At 35.1% G+C, this 21,199-nt stretch overlaps 3 protein-coding genes and 1 non-coding gene across 4 annotated transcripts; 2 read left to right on the forward strand and 2 right to left on the reverse strand.

Annotated features, from left to right (window-relative positions):
• Positions 1-3,116: 3,116 nt before the first annotated feature.
• Positions 3,117-5,247, forward strand: LOC106760493 (putative proline-rich receptor-like protein kinase PERK6). Its single transcript, XM_014643922.2, has 7 exons — positions 3,117-3,633; positions 3,787-3,873; positions 3,946-4,016; positions 4,096-4,175; positions 4,266-4,410; positions 4,625-4,786; positions 4,875-5,247. The coding sequence occupies exons 1-7, from the start codon at positions 3,117-3,119 to the stop codon at positions 5,079-5,081; spliced, it is 1,269 nt and encodes a 422-aa protein (XP_014499408.1). The 3' UTR covers positions 5,082-5,247.
• A 2,497-nt stretch (positions 5,248-7,744) lies between these two features.
• Positions 7,745-14,516, forward strand: LOC106762179 (coatomer subunit gamma). The gene is made up of 18 exons (XM_014645933.2): positions 7,745-7,953; positions 8,453-8,550; positions 8,653-8,703; positions 8,791-8,904; positions 9,016-9,216; positions 9,370-9,471; positions 10,303-10,410; positions 10,488-10,721; positions 10,954-11,204; positions 11,320-11,491; positions 11,577-11,732; positions 11,828-11,878; positions 12,267-12,407; positions 12,475-12,672; positions 12,893-13,024; positions 13,103-13,276; positions 13,425-13,664; positions 13,942-14,516. Exons 1-18 carry the CDS (start codon positions 7,908-7,910, stop codon positions 14,134-14,136), a joined length of 2,664 nt encoding a protein of 887 aa, XP_014501419.1. The 5' UTR covers positions 7,745-7,907; the 3' UTR covers positions 14,137-14,516.
• A 413-nt stretch (positions 14,517-14,929) lies between these two features.
• TRNAE-UUC lies at positions 14,930-15,001 on the reverse strand. The gene has a single exon. It is a non-coding gene; the product is annotated as a tRNA-Glu (tRNA).
• A 557-nt stretch (positions 15,002-15,558) lies between these two features.
• On the reverse strand, positions 15,559-18,868 carry LOC106762620 (glucan endo-1,3-beta-glucosidase 7). Its single transcript, XM_014646623.2, has 5 exons — positions 18,741-18,868; positions 17,981-18,639; positions 16,625-16,951; positions 16,248-16,533; positions 15,559-15,852 (listed from the first exon to the last, which is right to left on the reverse strand). The coding sequence occupies exons 1-5, from the start codon at positions 18,811-18,813 to the stop codon at positions 15,815-15,817; spliced, it is 1,383 nt and encodes a 460-aa protein (XP_014502109.1). The 5' UTR covers positions 18,814-18,868; the 3' UTR covers positions 15,559-15,814.
• Between the last annotated feature and the right edge of the window lie 2,331 nt (positions 18,869-21,199).

A 21,199-nucleotide genomic window follows, 5' to 3' on the forward strand; every position in this document is an offset into this window, starting at 1 on the left:
TAGTATGCGATATATACTCAATTAATAGGAAAGACACTTTGAAATATATTTTAAAAATTTATTTTATAATACTTAAAGCAATTGGAATTATTTTACATTTTTTTAAAGGTATGAATACATGTCATAGCGCTTATATTTTGTATTTTGTACAAGGAAATTAAAAATAATTTTTAAAAACTAATCATAAAATGTCTTTAGAAGCTCTGGTCACCACTGCAACAGGCGCTTCCACTTTCTGAGTTGCTCCGGTTCCCCTTTCCTTCATAGTAGCAACCTGTGCTCTCACACCTACACATACGCGTATCAAATAATCACCAAAACTGGAACCGAATACATCAAGTATTCTCCTACACCTGGAATCGGATACATCTTCAGTGTAACCGAATACACAGTTGCCTTGTTCTTCTTCATGGCGTTGTAACGGATACAACCACTGTTGTAACCGAATACGCTTGGCTGTTCATCTTCTTCTCCAGCTCAAACACTGCTTCTCTTCATCACACCTCCTTTCTTCATCTTCCAGCAACTTAACTTCTTCATCTACCACTAATTCTGCAAACATCACAGGAATATCTGCTTTATCACAAAGGTCGTAGCTCCTCACAATGACGTGAACATTGTGTGTTTTAGATATGCAGTGCAGGTCTTCCAATATTTTATTTACGTAAATTCTCAGGTGGGAATTATTTTTAACAACAGGGGCATTTTAGACAAAGCCAGTTTCATCCCTCAAATCTCTTCATATATGCGGGTGATTGAACAGTGCACCAATCTCGCTTTTCACTTCAATTCAATCCTCACAATTCAATTCAAGCGAACACATTATTACGCGCAATTCATCGCTCGCCAGTTATTGTGAACAGTAGAATCAGCGGAAGTGAACACAGCATAAGAGATGGTATTTTATGCTGATGGTCATTGTATTGGTTGATTTATAAGAGGTTCTGTGGCTGTTTTGTCAGTGTGTTGATTGATTTTGCTGTCTGTCATTTAGTTAGCAACAAGATGATCAACTGTTTAAACATTTAGTTACTGATTGTGTTTTGTTGGAAGACAAGGGTGGTGATTATTAATTTCCTACTCAGTTGTATGATGTGTCTGACGGGCAGATTTTTATCTATGTACCAATTGCTTCAGTAATGGAACAATTGGCTCTGGCATGTCTTCCTTGGATTTTTTACTCACGGAGCCATCAGAAGTACCAGGGATTAGTGGAAGAAAGTGGACTGATCAGGAGACTCTCTTGCTCCATGAAACATTAGAACTTCATGAAGAAAAGCTCAATGTATATTACACTTTGTTCAAATGATGCCTATGTTGATTGTGGTGATGATTGATGCAAGTTTCAAAGGAATTAAGCAAATGGACTTCCCCTGAAAAATTAAGAGTTCATAAACATATTCAAATTCATTAAAAGTAAATTGGTGTATGGAATACTCTTGTTCTTATTATGAAAGAGAAGCACGTGGATGCCAAAAATAGGATAATTCAGATAGATAGATGTCTATATTTTTTCACGCAAAATATAGACATTTATTAAGTAATCGTATATAATATTTGAAATATATTTTTTACGATCCGAGTCTAAATCAGGATTATGTTTATATTTAAATGATTTATTTTGTATAATTAATTTGACATAAATATTAGTTCATCACGCTCCATGAAAAAAAAAAAAAAAGAACTTTGGCCAACACGTAGTCATCGGGACAGACAGTCGCATTCAACTTCAACACGATCGATTTTGAATCTTTTGTAACAAAGCAATAAGATGCACATTTTGAATTGGTTGCGACCAACAGAATCCAGAAAGAGGAATATGAGCGATTTATCGAAGATTGTCGTAAGTTTTGGTTTAACTATTAACGCTAAAAGTAGATAAAAAAAACTGAAAGCATGCATGGCTGGATTATCTAGTTAGGTTAAAGATAGGAAGAAACGTTGCAGTGAAAAATGAATCACGCTGCATTGTAGGTGACATTTGTTGGTTCCATATTACAATGCATAATAATTATTCTCTGTGCTTCTCTCTTTTCTGTGGATAACCCCCTTTTCCTTTGCTCTAAGGTAGCATTCTCTTTTCTTACGTACGTACCCCCTCTTGCATGCATGCATGCAAAAAATATCAGAATGCACCTTCATATATTCCCGCCTTCAAAATCAAAACATGCACAAGGATATATGTTTATACAATTTGTTTACCGTGGCAGGTTTCGCAAGTTGCAGAATCCTTACGTGAGGGAGAGGGCCAGGTTTCTCCCTCTCTTTAACCTTCCCTTCCGTTGGACAAGAAGTCATCCTTCCAAATGGCTTCTGATTCCAATTCCGATTCCCCACCACCACCCGATTCACAGGACAATTCATCTCCTCCCCCTCCACCGCCACCACCACCACCACCACCGCCTCCTCCTGATAACCGCGGGTCACCGCCGCCCCCACATTCTGGCCATCACTTTTCTCCTCCTCCACCTTCAAAACACCGGTTGTCTCCACCCAAGTCATCATCTTCGAGCTCGTATGGAGACAGTGGAAGCCAATCATTGAGCACGCCAATTATAATAGTAATCGCAGCAGCAGCTGTGATTTTGCTCCTTCTCCTTCTCATGGTCATCTTTGTGTGTATAAAAAGAAAAAAGAAATCTCAGTCACAGTCACCCATTGATTACTACCATAATCAACCTGATGGTATTTTTATTTTATTTTTTATATTAAAGGCAAATGCATGTGATGAACTTGGATTTGAGCACTCTTTTATTATCACTCCAAAGTTCTTAGAAATCATATATCACGTCATAATATCAATTCTTATTTATTTTTAGGGTGACCATACACACACATCTTTTTAAAATAATGTAGAGAGAACGAATTAGGGAAATGAAAAAACATATTTTTGCATTAATGAATTTTTTTCCTTATTCTTATTTGTTACTGTGAAATTTGAATAAAATTAATTTTTAAAGAATAAGAGAGAGATCCAGCTAGTTGTTTTTACTTGGAATTTTGAAAATAGTGTTCATTGATATCTACCTTAGAGCTTCTACATCTAATAGGAAGTTTCCATTTAGAATTTGTGAACTGCTTTGTTCTTCAAACAATTATAAGATGGTTGACGAATAATGGTACATGCAGATGGGTTTCAGAAAAGCGAGTATGGGTACAACAACAATAAGGTTGAGCACGTTATGCATATTCCTCCACATCCTGTTCCAGTTGGAGGTTGGTCAGCAACCCAGGGTGTTAGTTCTGAAATGAGCTCTGCCAGTTACTCTGGGCCCCATGGTCCTGTTTTGCCACCTCCGCACCCCACGGTGGCCCTCGGATTCAACCAAAGCTCCTTCACTTTCGAGGAGCTCTCGGCTGCCACTGCTGGCTTTAGCCAACACAACCTGCTGGGCCAGGGTGGCTTCGGATTCGTCCACAAAGGTGTTCTACCCAATGGCAAGGAAATTGCAGTGAAGAGCCTCAAATCCACTAATGGCCAAGGAGACAGAGAATTCCAAGCTGAGGTTGACATCATCAGCCGCGTCCACCATCGCCATCTTGTCTCACTCGTCGGCTATTGCATCTCACAAGCAGACAGGCTCCTCGTTTATGAGTTTGTGCCTAACAACACCCTCGAATACCACCTTCATCGTGCGTTCTCTCTTTCTTTCTAACATTTCTTCAATTTCATCTTAGCCCTAACTGCACCAATTTTATAAAATTCAACTAATGGGTTCGATGAATACTTTTCTTTACACCTTTTATTGCATCTCTATGATGAAAATCTGTCAACTTTTTTTTCAGGAAAGGGTCAACCTGTGATGGATTGGAATACCAGGCTCAAAATTGCGATCGGATCGGCTAAAGGACTTGCTTATTTACACGAGGATTGTAAGTTATCTGCCTATTCTTTTAATGATTAACGATGAGGCCAACGTTAACATGACCTCTAACATTAACCAGGTCACCCTCGTATCATTCACCGAGACGTAAAGGGTGCAAACATTCTACTTGAGAACAACTTCGAAGCCAAAGTAAGTACATCGATCGAATTTCTCTGTCTAAGCGTTTCTTCTCGGATTACTTAATTAAGAATTGGATCTATCCATTCAGGTGGCGGATTTTGGGTTGGCAAAGATTAGTCAAGAAGACACTAACACTCACGTTTCCACTCGTGTAATGGGAACATTCGGGTAAGAAACTAAACTGTAAATCGACCTATGTATGATACGTTTTTTCAAGTTTCAAGCAATGAAAGTGAATTAATTTGCCTAAAATTTCAGGTATTTGGCTCCAGAGTATGCATCAACCGGTAAGCTAACTGACAAATCTGATGTGTTCTCGTTCGGTATTATGCTTTTGGAGCTCATAACAGGTCGGGAACCTGTGGACAACACTGGGGAATTTGAAGATAGTTTGGCCGACTGGGTAAGTATATTTTTTCATTAATTCCCACATACTTTCAATAACTCTAGATATCTAATTAATTTGAACCTTTCAGTTTGTGAGTTTGTGTGAATGTTTCCCATACTTATTATTATTCATCAGGTGTCACAGTGAAACATATAATACAATGAAAAGAGGATATATATATAATATAACAATCTCTACTTGTTCCATATCTATCTATGTGCATGAACAGGCTAGACCACTCTGTACAAAGGCAATGGAGGATGGAAGTTTTGAAGGGCTTGTGGATCCACGTTTAGAGGGTAATTATGACGAGCGCCAAATGTCTTGTATGGTGGCTTGTGCTGCATTTAGCGTAAGGTACTCGGCGAAGAAGCGACCGAAAATGAGTCAGGTAATAGAAATCATGGTTTATTATTTATTTTAGTTTGATGTTCTCTTTTTAAGTTAAGTTATGATGGATGAATGAATGAATGAATTAGATTGTGAGAGTGCTGGAGGGTGATGTGTCAGTAGAAGTGCTTGGTTACGAGGGAGTGAAACCTGGGTTCGGCGGCGAAAGCGGGGAGTATAAAGTTGACATGATGAAGTTCAGGAAACTAGCATTAGAAGAGAGTGGCAGTGAACAATCATCTGCTGAATATGGCAATGCCGGCAGGAGGGTAGGAGCCCGAATGCACACTCCTTAATTCATGCATGCCATTTGTGATTTCATCATAACCTCTGATCTTGCCACAAGTTTTTAATGATGTTCTCATTTGGCATAAGAAGGATCCAAGTTAAAGAAATGGAAGACAACTTTCTTCAATTCATGAGTTTTTTAGTGAGTAATTGATCGAGTAGGATACACTGATAGGTTGTAAACATTGGACAGTGAAGGGAATGTATGTAATGTAGAACATGTGTTGTAACATTAATTAGTGAAGCTCCTTTGTACATCTTTTCGGATTTATATTATAATATAAATTAGATGAAATAATTGGAGGACCAAATATGTCTTTTCATGTGTCTTTAAATATAACATATTTTTTTGACACAAATAAATCTTTTATAATTATTTGTGTGACATGCGGGCACTGACAAGGGCGGGGAGTAATTGCCGGTGCAAGAGGTATGGTGTAGGGGCACAGACAAGGAGTGGTTCCTGGCAAACTTCCAGTGAAAGGGACACATGGACGAATCGAACATACACCGGGATGAGAGGAATCTGGAGACTGTATAGGTATGGGACTATACAGTTGAAGGATAACTTAAAAAATTGATTTGGTTATCACCAAAATGCATTTACTTTTCGGAAGCTTAACCCATAAGAACTTCATGGTTAAACGTGCTTAGCCCAAAAAAATTCTGGGATGGATAACGTTCCGAGAAAAATATAAAAAATTATTTCTTTTATCACCATTTTATTTTTATATTATGTATTAAAAATATATCATCAAATCATTACTCTAATATCCCTAACCAAAGACATATTTGGGAATATTTTTCTATCTCACATATAAATTTTTACACACACTTTATATTTATTGTTTAATTAAAAAACATTTTCCTTTCCTAAAAGTGATTGTAAAACATCCTAGTGTCAATGTAAAGAGGATGTAAAACCAGGGAAGAAGATTTCTTATCAGAACTGAAAGAAATTAAATTAGAAATTGACTTAATAATTTTTTTTTTTAAATATAATTATTCTTGTAGTTTTGGAAAATTGTTTTATTTTTTTTTCGTTTTGTTATTTTTTTATTTAGATCTTTATTGTTTTATTATTTTCCGTAAAATGTTTATTGTTTCAATCCTTGAAATATTTTATTCACTTTAAACTGGTTAAATTTTAACAATGTATTCAATAAACCAAAAGTAAATTATTTACATATTATAGAAACACAAACAAAAAAAGGTATACAAATAACTATAATAAAATTCCTTGACTAAAGTTTAGATTTAAAAAAAAAATTATATAAAAATGACTACATTTTAAGAATACACATATGTATTTAGGTCTTAAAAATTTCTTATGGCATTTTTTTATTAGGTTTAATCTAAAATTCATAAATGTATTAAGCACCAAACAGGTGATAATTGTAAAATATTATACATGTTTTCGATTACGTTAATTATCAACGAGATTAAAATTTTAGTAAAATTATAATTTTTTTAGTACGCGTAAAGTAATATATTAATATTTTTTGTAATGAATTAATTATTTACTCTACATTAAAACTAACTTAGGATTGAGCAAGATCAATCCTTTCTTAAGAAAGCACCTTCTTACATTTTGTTTGTTTCTAATTAAACCCTATTTAGATTTTTTAACCCTAAATACACCATATCGTTTGCGATTAGTTATTTTAAAATTTTAATTTATTTAATAAAAATAATAATTTAAATTAATTAAAACAATTCAACCTCTCTCAAATTTTAAAATGAAATGAAAACTAACCTCTCTTAAATTTTAAAATTAAATTAAAACTATGCATTCATGAGTTATGTAATATTTTTATCCAAACATATTATTTTATAAGCATTTAAAACCCGCAAAATGTGATTTACATCGTGTTAAATGTACATTATTTTAATTTTAATATTTCTGTTCGAACTTAAAAGTCATTTGAATTTATAAAAAATAATAAATATTATATCTGTATGTTTTTTATATTCATCATTAGTACATGTGACGCAACATGTTTATTTTAATGTATCAAAAATTTAATTTCAACTTATTTAATTTTACATTATTAGAAATAATGTGTGTGTATATATACATATAGGATGAACGAGGGAAATAATAATTAAGGAAAATGATATTTTGACACCAATTTTTGACACTATTTTGATACTGTACACGTGTTAAAACGTGGTTGGACGATTTCAAATTAAAAAAATTGAGACAATGGTATATTTGGAAGAAAAAAACCAATTTTTTTTTTTTTAATTTTAAATCGTCCAATCACATTTTGACACGTGTGCGGTGTCAAAATGGTGTCAAAAAATTGGTGTCAAAATATCATTTTCCAATAATTAATAAAAGTATTAAAGTAAAATAATTAGGGAAAGCAGACAATAAAAACAAAGCTGTCTTTTTTTTTGCTGATTAAGAAAAAATGTTGTGTGGGTTGTAATGGAAGAATATTATAAATTGAAAAGGAAATTTCATATGGTTTAACGTAAACAATTTAAAACATAATATTATAAATTTTCAATGAATAAGATCGTTTAGAAAAAAAAAAACCTGTTTAAATAAGAAATAATACGAAGTGAAAAGAGTGTAAAAAATATTTACACAACATTGTGAATGATGATTATATTAAAAGAGTAAAATATTTAGGCAAATGTGATTAAATTTTAATTGGAAGCTGAAGTCGATCTGCATCGCAGAGTACAAAAGAACTGGTGCTTTTTAACACGACATTTTCCTTCTTCTCCTCAGCATTCACCACTGATACGTCCGTTCATTCATTCACAAACTCGAGTGGTGCATTCGCAGAACAGAGATCTCACAGATTCACCGGTGATTGGTGATGGCTCAGCCGCTCGTGAAGAAGGACGATGACCGCGACGACGAAGGTTCTCTTCTCTTCTCCTAATTCGATCCGTTTTCTCTCTCATTTGCCCTTAGCGTTTTCCGTTCTCTCATTGCTACTGTTGGATCAATCCCTTTTGCTTCCAGATCCGTGTTTCATTTCCATTTCCGAATACTAGAGTAGGGTTCGCCTAGTTAGATATTTCAATTTTCAAGTTCCTCGTACTTAGATATCTCAATTCTCTACATCCTTATGTTGAATCTTATGTTGTTCCTCTTTGACTTTCCTAATGCTCTCTAGTTTGATCTGGTTTCGATTCCTTATCGTTTGTACAAACTCGAATTGATCTTGACAGATAATTTACAATGCAGATAGTGGAATAAGTTTCCGTGGATTAGGTGATAGTGGCAGATTTTTAGCTCTTTGTTACATTTTTTCCGTTCCCTTTTTGGGTACCAAGTCAGGGTGTGCACCGTCACGAATCCTACTCATAATAAATTGTTAATGTTACTAATTGTGATGTGATTTTGGTTGTTGAGCAGCCGAGTATTCCCCCTTTATGGGAATTGAAAAGGGGTCTGTTCTTCAGGAGGCTAGAGTTTTTAATGACCCTCAACTAGATGCTAGGAGATGTTCACAGGTTTGTGTCGTGAACTAAAGGATGCGTGTATTGTCATCTCCTTTCTGTAAATGATTCAGTGGTTGAATTCTCAGTCTGCTTGTTTTGTTATCTTATTTACAGGTTATTACAAAACTCCTATACCTGCTGAATCAGGGAGAGACATTTACAAAGGTCTAGAATGATATCCATTGCCATTATCTATGGAATTATGTTAGAGACCGCTGTTAATCCTTTCCTGAGAAATTTTATTTTTGCTAGGTTGAGGCAACAGAAGTTTTCTTTGCTGTTACTAAGCTTTTCCAGTCTAAAGATATGGGATTAAGGAGAATGGTCTATTTGATGATAAAGGAGATATCTCCATCTGCAGACGAGGTTACATGTTCTCATGCAACTTTTTCTTTTATTTTAGATTTATTTGTGTCGTCTGTGATCCGTGCTACTAGCTTAGATTTTGATTGTTGTATGTCCTTCATTTTAAAACAGGTTATCATCGTCACAAGCTCTCTAATGAAAGATATGAATAGCAAAATTGACATGTATAAGGCCAATGCTATTCGAGTGCTTTGTCGAATCACTGATGGAACGCTCCTTTCCCAAATTGAGCGGTATTTAAAACAAGCTATTGTAGATAAAAATCCAGTTGTTGCTAGTGCTGCTTTAATTAGTGGCTTTCATCTGCTCCAGGTAATAATCGTGTGTGTGTGTGTGTGTGTGTGTGTGTGTGTATATATATATATATATATATATATATATATATATATATATATATATATATTTGCAACTTTTTAAATGTGAAAAATTGTATGCCGCTCACTTATTTTGTGCCCCGTTTTACAGACAAATCCTGAAATTGTAAAAAGATGGAGCAATGAGGTTCAGGAAGCTGTTCAATCAAGGGCAGCCCTTGTACAATTTCATGCTCTGGCTTTGTTACATCAGGTATGCTTCCAGATAAGTTTGGTTATGCACTGGTTTTGTAGGTGTTGAAGCACCTCAAAACTGTCATCATTCTAGGGTCATTTAGTGTGTCAAGGTTTTTCTGATGGGCCTGTATCTTTCTAATGCCAGTGCACTTTCTTGAATCATCACTGCTCTTCATGGCTTATCACAGCTAAATGTCATGAATGAACTTATCTTCATTCTTTCCTCTTACAACATCCACCAATTAAGTACATTTCTTTGTGAGCTTAACTTATATGAGCTTATGTGGGTGATGAATTTAATTATACATAGAGAAAGCAAGACTTCTTGAATTTCACCTGAAGATTTTAATGTTTGTTTCTTTGTTTCCTGGTTCATGTTATGATATCACATTCTCTTCTGCAGCTGGAATTTTTAGCATATTCATAATTATATTTCTAACTTCAACTTCAGCATCAATTAGAAGTGTTGCTTCTTATAGTACATAAAAAAAATTCAAGTTCGAGTTTCTGTTCAGATATCTGTATTGTATCTTAGTTCAACTAAACCAAGTTTTAGATGCTTTGAACTTCACGTTGGTAAACAAGTTGAATGTCCCCTGCATTGATTGTATAGTGCTGTAAATTTTTGCACCGTGTGACTCATTACACATCTAACGTAGTTATCTTGTAGAACTAGTTTAGGCTGGATCATGATAGGAAATCCTATTCCTTTAACACCCTCCTCTAAGTTTTTTACTCTGTATCATTTTAATCTTGCCTTCTCGGAAGCTGACTCTTCTTATCAAACAAAACACAAGTATAAATTCTAAAGAGAGTTACTGGTACATGGTGATTTGAACCATTGCAGATACGACAGAATGATCGATTGGCAGTAAGCAAGCTGGTTACCAGTTTGACAAGGGGGAGTGTTCGCTCACCTTTAGCACAGTGCCTTTTGATCCGTTACACTAGTCAGGTGTGTTTCCTTCCATATGTACATTGTTTCTGGGGTGGTATTTATTTTCATAATCCTTTCTTCCATCATCTATGTAGGTTATTTATGAATCAGGCAATAATACAGCGTCAGGGGAACGCCCCTTCTATGATTATCTTGAGAGTTGCCTTCGTCACAAGTCGGAGATGGTTATTTTTGAAGCTGCTAGAGCAATAACAGAGCTCAATGGTGTAACAAGTCGAGAATTAACTCCAGCAATTACTGTTCTTCAACTATTTTTAAGTTCTTCTAAGCCAGTGTTGAGATTTGCTGCTGTCCGCACCTTGAACAAGGTAATAATTTCTCAAATTTTACTGAACTAATTTTTATGCTGCTGCAGAATAATGGGATATTTGAAATGTCACTCAAGTCTGAAAGCTCCCTGCCCGTGTTCTTTTTCCTTTTATGACTTGGAGGAGTTGATAGAAAATCAATACTCTCACTGTTTGCTAAATATTCTAATGATATATGTGATGGTCAAACTGGACAGGGTTTAATCATTAATGTGACTTTGAAACTTTACAGGTGGCAATGACACATCCAATGGCAGTCACCAACTGCAACATTGATATGGAAAGTTTAATCTCTGATCAGAACAGAAGCATTGCTACCCTTGCTATTACTACACTTTTGAAAACAGGAAATGAATCTAGTGTGGATCGTCTTATGAAGCAGATTACAAATTTCATGTCTGATATTGCTGATGAGTTCAAAATTGTTGTTGTTGAAGCAATAAGATCATTGTGCCTGAAGTTCCCTTTAAAATATCGATCTCTGTATGTGTCCCTGTATATGGTTTTCAACTCCTCTGTATACCATGTTACATCTTAGATAGTTATTTCTTAGATGAACGTTCTCTGCTGATGGTTAGTATTCTGCATTTGTTTTCAGGATGAACTTCCTGAGTAATATTCTTAGGGAAGAAGGTGGTTTTGATTACAAGAAGGCAATTGTGGATTCAATTGTGATTCTCATTAGTGATATCCCTGATGCTAAGGAAGCTGGGTTGCTTCATCTTTGTGAGTTCATTGAAGATTGTGAGTTCACTTATTTGTCTACACAGGTATTTTTACTTCCATCCTGTGCTTCATCATTCACAGTTTTTTGCATTTTGTCAGTAACCATTTTGCCCCCCTTGCACACTGTAGATACTTCACTTCCTGGGGATTGAAGGACCTAAAACATCAGACCCAAGCAAATACATTCGTTACATTTATAATAGAGTACATCTCGAGAATGCCATTGTTAGGGCAAGTGCCGTGAGTACACTGGCAAAATTTGGTGCTGCAGTTGATGCGTTGAAGGTGTTACTTGTTTTTGTTTGCTATGGTTTTCTGTAAATGTTTTATATTATTTTTGGGGATATTTGGTGCTAACTTGAATCTCACTATTTTTTTAGCCCCGTATATTTGTTCTGCTAAGGCGATGTCTTTTTGACAGTGATGATGAGGTGAGTTTCTTAACCTTGTTTTAACTGTTTATGTGAATTATGGGGCTTGAGATGTTTTAGTTGTTTAAGTATTTTGTACATCTTGTTACTCATACCTGTAAGTTTAAAATTTTAATTTTCAGTTGTTTAAATCTTTCAAACAAATGCATGTTTGTTGTGTCAACAGTTAGTTAGTTAGAACAGTGCACAAAATAAAGAAAAGGAGGGAAAGTAATAAGGGTGAGGTTTTTTAGATTTGCTTGGGGAGGGAGATCCAGGTCTGTCAAATATGCGGGAATAAGAAAAAGAGTCCATTGTGTTCGGATACTGATGTTCAGTTCTGGATATTTTTTACTTTTTAAATTGTTAACCACTTCAATATATATTTGGTATTTCGATTTCTTTGCAGGTTCGCGATAGGGCAACACTTTACCTGAACACACTTGGAGGTGATGGTTCAGTTGTTGAGACTGATAAGGATGTAAAAGACTTCCTGTTTGGGTCATTTGATATCCCACTTGTTAATCTGGAGAATAGTTTGAAAAATTATGTAAGTCCTCAGCATCTTTCTTGCTTACCACAGAGTGCATGATCTCATGTTTTTAATATGAATGTAGGAGCCTTCAGAAGAAGCTTTTGACATTAACTCTGTGCCCAAGGAGGTCAGGTCCCAGCCACTTGCAGAAAAGAAAGCCCCTGGTAAAAAGCCATCTGGTTTGGGTGCTCCTCCAAGTGGTCCCCTATCAACTGTAGATGTATATGAGAAGATGCTTTTGACCATTCCAGAGTGTGCAAACTTTGGGAAGCTTTTCAAGGTTCTTCCATTTTATTCTTGACAGAATTCTGTTTAATTTTTTTGTCTACTGTATACAGCATTGCATTAAAATTAATGCCATACTAAAATGCGTGTATTTATTTAGCATGTGTCTATATATAGATAGACACATGCGCTAAATAGAAAACAAATTTAGATTCTTTAATATTCTGTATGTGATGTTCTTTCTATATCTAACGCAGTATGTATTTTTTTACCAGTCCTCAGCACCTGTGGAGCTCACTGAAGCTGAGACAGAATATGCTGTTAATGTCATTAAACACATTTTTGATAGGCATGTTGTGTTCCAGTACAACTGCACCAACACAATAGCTGAGCAATTATTGGAAGATGTAATTACAATTCTAGATGCTTCAAATTCCACAAAATAACCCAACTCCCAGGTCTGTAATTTTTTTTTCCTATTACAGGTTATTGTGAATGTGGATGCTTCTGAAGCAGAAGAATTCTCAGAGGTGTTCTCCAAGCCTATCAGGTCTCTTCCTTATGATTCACCCGGACAGACTTTTGTGGCATTTGAGAAGCCAGAGGGAGTATCAGCAGTTGGAAAATTTTCGAACGTTCTGAAATTTATTGTTAAAGAGGTATTGTTCTCTTTACTTTTGTGAAGCTTATTTGTTTTTTTATTATATGATATCTAGATTACTTTTATGAAGCTCGTTTTTTTATTTTTCAATGACCTATAATATTTTTGTAGCAATCTCATCCATAGATAAACTGGATCTTCTTCAGGTTGACCCTACCACTGGCGAGGCTGAAGATGACGGTGTTGAAGATGAATACCAGCTGGAGGATCTGGAGGTTGTTGCTGCAGATTATGTGTTGAAAGTGGGGGTGTCTAATTTTAGGAATGCTTGGGAAAGCTTGGGCCCTGATTTTGAGCGAGTGGATGAGTACGGTCTTGGTCCAAGAGAGAGTTTGGCTGAAGCTGTAAATACTGTTATCAACCTACTTGGCTTGCAGCCCTGCGAGGTAAGCCCGTGATTTGAATTGCTGCTTTGGTAACTCTTTTGAGACCACTTGTATATTTGCTTGTTTGGTTTAGAACGATTGCATGTAGTCTTCAACACAAATATTTCAAACCTATGAACTCTCCTTAATTGCCTTAAACCCTCGCTACTGACCACTATTAGTGTCTGATATTATTAAAGGGATTGTGAAAAAGCATGTGATTGTACAGTTTTTATAGTTTATTTGTTGTACTTGATGGATGCTGTAAAGTAATGATTGTTCTGATGAGTGTGTGCAGGGAACAGAGGAGGTTCCTCCCAATTCAAGATCACACACATGCTTGTTGTCAGGTGTATTCATAGGGAATGTAAAGGTGCTTGTACGGTTGTCTTTTGGACTTGATGGTCCGAAGGATGTTGCAATGAAACTGTCTGTCAGATCGGAGGATGAAACTGTCAGCGATGCCATTCATGAGATTGTCGCAAGCGGCTAGTCCATTGAGTCAAGAAATATTGACTCAATTTAACCCTTTTTTGGTTAATGAGATTGGAGTTGAGCAGGCATATAGATCGACGTTTGTAAAGAATTTCAAAATTGTAATTGTTTTGTCCTTTACTCACTGCATTCTTGTTAGACTAGCAACGATACTGCAACTCTATCCCCGCCGGCCTCATACCCTTCATTTTTCCGCGTAGCAGTCATTCTAAGATGAATATTTGAGGATAATGTTCGTGTCATTAAAGAATTGGATTTGTTGAACATAATTTGTTTAGTACAGGAGACATGTTTCTTCACCTGATCGACCTTTACGCTTTCCTGTATTATGACGATGACGCAGACATGTTTATGTTTTATTATCATGATTTCTAGGAAGTGTTTTTTCATTCTTATATTCATAAAAATGTGTTAAGGTATAAATTGAAAGTTCGTTCCTATTAATTTGATTTACAATAGTTATATTTTGGAAACTAAGAGAATATTAATTGTGTTTTTCCTCTAATATAGCTAACAATTATTACAAATGTTTATATCAAACTTAAATTTGTATATTTCGCACAAAACGTGTATGGTTTTACTATCAGATCCTTAATTACGTATTTTGAAACCCCATTGGACAAAAAATATTAATTCCATCCCTGCATGCTCAAGATATGCATAAAAGGTTCTACCTACAGTTCACCAGACAAAGCATCAAAATCTTAATTGCAATTTCTTTTCAAAATTATGTTATTGGCTATTTCAAGACATAAGATCAGATTGCATAAAATAGAAAAAACCTAAAATGTTTCCGTTGCCGGGAATCGAACCCGGGTCTCCTGGGTGAAAGCCAGATATCCTAACCGCTGGACGACAACGGAATTTTGATTTTTATTAGAGTTTTAAATATTTATACTCTATCAATAAATTTTTAAATAGTTAAAATAAGGTCAGATGTGCATAAAATAAAAAAATAAAACAAAAACATAATAAATAACACACGCTGTACCGTTTGTTATTTTGAAAGAAACGACCTCGCAAATATACACACATTTGTAGCATCTATCTGAAATCATAATTTAAGTGTATTAGAGAGTAAACAAATTTAGGAAAAAAATAGTTTTATTCCAAATTAAAGCAGTAACTTATTACTACTGATAATAACAATCAACGTGTTAAACTCTACCCCAGCGTGACATTAAATTCCTCAATCCTTTAGATTACCGTAGTTAAGTATTTGCAGTTAATTCTCAATTTCTTTTATAGAGTAGGATTGAATTTCTTCCTAAAATCTTACTTATCCAAAAAGATTCCCAGAGTATTGATAAAATTATTCAGATGTAATAAATTTTATCAGGTCAATTGCACTACACATGGCAGTATTAGAAGTGTCTCCATGTACTATTTAATACAAACAGAGAAAATTAAGTAATAAAAGAGAGATGATGAGATAATCACATTGAAAAAATGGGAGAAGTAAAATTGAAGGAAACAATTGTTGATTGCCACTTTAACAAGTGGACAAAGGGCAGAAACCAGAATGGGGGAATGCCTCTATAAATTAAAGCTATATAAAACTGAAAGGCTATATAACCTAAATACAATTAAAGCATACGCTCTTATTCGTTAATTTAATCTAAATACACATCCATCCGCATAATTTATTTCTTCACACAAAGCTAAAGCCTCTGATTTCAGGTGCTCCCACCAACGTATGTGCAACCATTGTAACCTACCATGAGGAGGAAATCGAGTTAGACAACCCACACACACCGTATAGGTATTACCTATTATTATACCATAACCATGCCGTAGATTAGGAACCAACCAAAACAAAGCCGTATATTATATAATTCAATTTCCAATAGTTCACCAAACATACGCCACCTAAAATGTCAAAAGCATTAGTCTTTTTTCTTCTATAATAAAAGTAACCTTTTGCAAAAAGGGCCGTTGGTAACTTCAACATCACACGTTTGACAGCTAAGACAACTTTATTTATTTTTTTTCTTCCGATTCTATGATTCTATTCCTATCAGAGAACAGTATTCTTCACCACTTTAACTTCTCATGGCATGGAGCGTACAACGTTAAAAATTGAAAATTGGGTGTTAATTGAGAACTTACTTGGATTTTGGGATGTTAGTGTTGCTGATTGGGAGAAGTCACAGTTCCATTGATTTTTGCCTGATGTTTGGTAGTAGAGATTCATCGCAAAGGCAGCATGGGATGCTACTGTGTTAGGCTCAAAACAAGCACCTCCTGGTTGAATTGGTCCACAATCTATGCCATGGCTACAGGCGTAGTCAATATTGGCTTGCAATTGATTATCAGAAACTCCAGCTTTGGGTACACACCATCCAGAAGTGTTGGGGGCTGGAGTAACCGGAGTTTTTGGACTAGTTGATGGAGCCTGTGTACACAATAAAAAGAGGCTGCACGTTATAATAAGAAAGTCTTTTATGAAACTTATCAGTCTTTTTATAAAGTAGCAATTTCCTGACCTGCTGGCTAGACTTGGCTAAGCCAGCATCGTATGCCATGGTACCATCAGTTTTGAACAACCCAAACGCGCGTTCAGATCCTGGACCGGGTTTGAGATCCTCATCATAGAGTGCAAAAATGTAAGTGTCCACAGACTTCCCAGGCATCAAAGGTGTCCCAACCAATGATCTAAGATGATTAATCAGGTTCCCGTTAAAGGCCTTTGCATTTTCAAGACCAGGTCCTACTTCGTTACTGTCACCACGTGAGGGCCATCCAGTCTCAGCAACCACGATCTCCACGTCCTGGAACCCCATCGAAGTCAAAGCAGAATGTACAGCGTCAACCTGCACAACATTCACACGCCACTATTTGATAAACCAGATGATATCATTAAACGATTAGCAGCATAATTCCTGCACCAACCAAGTTCTGGAGGGGTAAATCAGAGTTATTGCATATGCTAAAATGAAAGGGGCAATTGAATTGGAGCAAGTGGTAGGTTGTTGGTAGCACGACGACATTGAAATCTTTCCTACCTTTTTTATTCCCACAGGTTCAAAAAGACAAGGGTTTACCTACCTACCATATTCACTCACTGTAACCCATTTTCTTTATCCAATTATTGATGCTCTGGAAGGACTTGTTTGTTATCACACTGTGTGCCAGCCTGTTTCCAACCAGAGTGAGAGTATGCAGTAATATTACTGAACTATACATGGATAAGAACAACTTCACTCTTATCTTGGGTTATGACATCGCAGTGAGGTCAATCCAGAATCCTTGTCAAATTTTTCTTTATTCTTACATATGAAGCATACTGCATCATAAAATAAGAATGTTATGGTTATCCGGTTTTGAATAAAGATTTTAGTACTGTTCCGAGAAATTATTATAAAATGAAATCTTGTGAATCAAACGATTTTCCATTTGAAAAATGGAAAGAAATCACCGTCATCGTATTATTATATGAATCTTCACGTCATGGATAAATGCCGTGTCACCCTAACTTCAAGAACCAAGATCTAAGGCCATACAAAATTAATTTAAGTAAGCGCAAGGATTAACATTAATTTAGCGATCGACATTAACTATTAATTATTAATTATTATAATTATAAAATATATCAATAATAATATATGATTAAATTTTGAACCTTCTACAAATGCAAAGGCTGAAAGACAAGATTAGCGATCTACTCGGTGGATTGAAGAGCAAGATTTGATTTGAAAATAGTGTGTGTAATGGAGAAACAGTGTGGACACGTGGATGGAATGTAGAAAGCAGAGGATGATTGTCTAGTTGACTCCCACGTCAACTTTTTATAATAAAAAAATATTTAAAACCGAAAAAACAGTGAGAGCTACTGTACTCACCTGGGCATCGAACATGTTCGTGTAAAGCTTTCCGTTGCCGGAGTCGACCCGCCCCGAGTTCGGTTGGAAGAGGCAAAACGCCAGCGTTTCGGGTCTCGGGTCGCTCTGGTAAGCGAAGAACGGGTACGGGTTAATCGTGAACGGCGATTTGTTATCCTTCAGAACAGTCAGCAACTGCTTCAGCGTGTTCTGGAGCGCTGGGTTGAACAGCCCGGACGACGGCGGATCCGATTGAGTCAACACGGCCATGGAGTGCACCGTGGAGACCTTGATCTTCACAGAGGCAGCGTTGAGGGCATTCTGGAGATTTCGCATTGCCGGCACGAGCTGGGAGGCAAGACTCTGGTCGGCCAAGGTTAGAATCTCGTTGCCGACGGTGATGAGAGTGATGTTGCTGGCTGGGTAGTAGGGTAACACGTTGGCGTTAACCCACTGAGTGGCCGCGTTGGGATCGGAGGCCAGACTCGGAATGTCGCCGTTGGCGGCGCCGATGACGATTCCGATGCCGGAATTGGCGAGGGCCTTGATGATTGCGGGATCGGCGCCGTAGAGGCGGACTTTTCCGATGGATGTGGATTTGAGAAGCGAGGCCGTGGAGTCCGGCGGCGGGAGGTTGTCGGCGAGCTGGCCATAGTTTACTCCTATGAAAGATTGAGAGTCTGCAAGAAGAAGTTAAAGAAATTAAAGATTTTAATTTTGTTGAAAGCGGGTGAAAAGGCAACAGTAAAAACAGTAACGGTTGGAAAAAGATGTAACTAACTAGCGAGGGAGAAGGTGATGGCAAATAGAGAAAGGAAGAGGAAAATTGAAGGAGAAGGTGCAGTGATAGCCATTGATAGAAAGTATATGAGGGAAGAGATGCTGTGTTGTTATATAAAAGAAGAAAAAGCAAAAGGCAGAAATAAATAAAATAAAATAAAAGAGTGTAACAAGACTTACAAGTATAGTATAATTATTATTGTAACATTGTAACATTGTAACGGTAGAAACACGTTCCATTATTCCGAAGACAAAACTATAGAAGATGTCATTGTCAAATGGCCACTTTCTGGAATTTACGTAGCGCCCATTGCTATGCTCATTCAAAAGCTGCTTTTAATATTTTGTTTTTTGGATATCGTTGTGCGAAGAAAGTGATTAACCTTTTTACCCAAACTTTCCCACTGTTTTTCAACCGTGATATAATAATAATGGATAAAATAGTTTAATTTTAAGGTGGTTATAAATTATCACACTTGTACAAAATATATTTTTTTTATAGCATCTTTTTATACTGTTAAAATTCATTAAACATAAAAAAAATGCAGTAACAATATAGTAAATAAATATAGATGTTTTTTAATACCTATTCCATCAAGACAGGTATACAAAATTAATGTAATGACAAAATTATAATTAATAATAAAAAAATTAAATTTTTATTGAGTTATTATTATGACACCCATAAATAAGAGGATAAATGAAAGTACAACATAAATTTAACATAATTTGATATTTTAAGGCCTTCATCTACGAATAGTCAGTAAAATTATTACTATTTAACATACAATTTTTATGGCAAAAAGTGCAAACCATGCTGTATTTTTATGGTGAAAACCACAAACCTTCTAATACAATTTTTTTATTAAATAATGTAAACCTTATGATATAATTTACCAAACAAAAATTGTGACCATTCTCATATAAATAAACAAAATTGCAAATTATCTAATTGCAAACATTCTCAGGTAACTATGGACAAAATTAAAAATTATCTAATGACATACAACTATCTAACTTTTTCATACACTTAAAGAATTTATTGAGTTGTAGTGAAAACTCTCAAATCAAATCTTTATTTTTTATAGTATTTTTTCATTACTTCCTTCTTCGTATTATTCATGTGTAATTTTAATGAATTCTCACTTAAGAAATAACAAAATGATGTTTAGTTCAGGTTCTTGCTCTTGCTCTTGATGACCTTGCAAGCCATTTGTTCTGCATATACTTGTAAACACAGTTTTAGTAACACTCCATAGTAATAATTCATTTTTTTTTTTACTTTTATACTCTCATTGCCATTCCACTTACAAGTCGCTACTTCTCTATATATTAGTGTACTTTTACATATTATAATAATACATATTAGCTTTGTTAAATAATTAATTATTAGACAAAAAGCTTGGCGATGTAGTTGAAATTCTCATTCATACAAATTTTGGAACACATGGAATAATCGGTATATGAGAGGGTTTTCATCCTTGATTCGTTCATAAGAATTAAGTTTTATATAAGTTCATAATTTTTTTCAACTCTCACTTATGACATTTTATATAAGTTTGTATGTCTAATAAAATATAAGATAACTTATAAGCAACACGTATTCTGAGTATTACTAGTCAATGCATAACACAAAATTGAGTTATATCAAATTTATCTTTGATAAAATTGAGTCGAATTCATCTTTAACTGAGTTGAGTTTTATATCATAGTAATTTAGGCTAGAAAAATGGTGACTAATGTAAGACTCACATTGAACAATTAATGTAGGATTAGACCAAATCCAAACTAAATAAGAGTGATCCAATTGAACAAAGTGAGTTAGGCTTTAGCCTTTTGATTGGATTATAAGCAATAGAAATTAAATAAAAACTAATTTATAATTAATGTAACGTATTTAGAGTCATTTTGCAATTTAAAATATTTTTAAAACTTATAATATTATAAAAAGTAATTAAAGTTTTGTAACCGGTAAAATCTATTCCAATCCTAATTTTGATGGTTTTAAAAAGATTGAGACTTTTTCAATCCACTTATATGATATGATGAACCAATAAAAAAGAATAGTTTAAGAATGAGTTATCACATAAATCAAATTACAGTAGAATGCGGAGAAAATTTGATTACAGTAGAGTGCATCGTGATATGACTAAAGAGAATATTACAGCACAGTGTAGGACTCAGGTGACAATGCAAGTGATTACAAAAGCAAATAACGGAAGGTTGAAGGATACAAAACAACCATTGCCTTCATCTTCACTAAACGAGAAATGTATGAAATCCATATATACTCTAAAAATAACTTTAGTTAAAAAACCTGTGAAACAAATTATGGATAAACCGTATCAACCTTTAAATATGCTAATAATAAAATCTACTGGTCATTATTATTTTGACCACCAAAGCAAAATATGTATAGCAAAGACACGCAGTGATGAGCGCAAGAGTCGTAAACAAATA

The sequence above is a fragment of the Vigna radiata genome, chromosome 5 (genome assembly GCF_000741045.1).
Source record: "Vigna radiata var. radiata cultivar VC1973A chromosome 5, Vradiata_ver6, whole genome shotgun sequence".
Classification (NCBI taxonomy): Eukaryota; Viridiplantae; Streptophyta; class Magnoliopsida; order Fabales; family Fabaceae; genus Vigna; species Vigna radiata.

Excerpts from the sequence above, each read along its gene's own strand:
- LOC106762179 (XM_014645933.2), top strand. The coding sequence starts at position 7,908 with ATGGCTCAGCCGCTCGTGAAGAAGGACGATGACCGCGACGACGAAG. Across the intron at positions 11,733-11,827 it reads CTGCAGTTGATGCGTTGAAG|CCCCGTATATTTGTTCTGCT; the intron begins GTGTTACTTGTT and ends CTATTTTTTTAG. Across the intron at positions 12,673-12,892 it reads ACTTTGGGAAGCTTTTCAAG|TCCTCAGCACCTGTGGAGCT; the intron begins GTTCTTCCATTT and ends TTTTTTTACCAG.
- LOC106760493 (XM_014643922.2), top strand. The coding sequence starts at position 3,117 with ATGGTACATGCAGATGGGTTTCAGAAAAGCGAGTATGGGTACAACAAC. Across the intron at positions 4,411-4,624 it reads AAGATAGTTTGGCCGACTGG|GCTAGACCACTCTGTACAAA; the intron begins GTAAGTATATTT and ends GTGCATGAACAG. Across the intron at positions 4,787-4,874 it reads AGCGACCGAAAATGAGTCAG|ATTGTGAGAGTGCTGGAGGG; the intron begins GTAATAGAAATC and ends TGAATGAATTAG.
- LOC106762620 (XM_014646623.2), bottom strand. The coding sequence starts at position 18,813 with ATGGCTATCACTGCACCTTCTCCTTCAATTTTCCTCTTCCTTTCTCTA. Across the intron at positions 18,640-18,740 it reads CATCACCTTCTCCCTCGCTA|ACTCTCAATCTTTCATAGGA; the intron begins GTTAGTTACATC and ends TTCTTCTTGCAG. Across the intron at positions 15,853-16,247 it reads ACTAACATCCCAAAATCCAA|GTTACAATGGTTGCACATAC; the intron begins GTAAGTTCTCAA and ends TCCTCATGGTAG.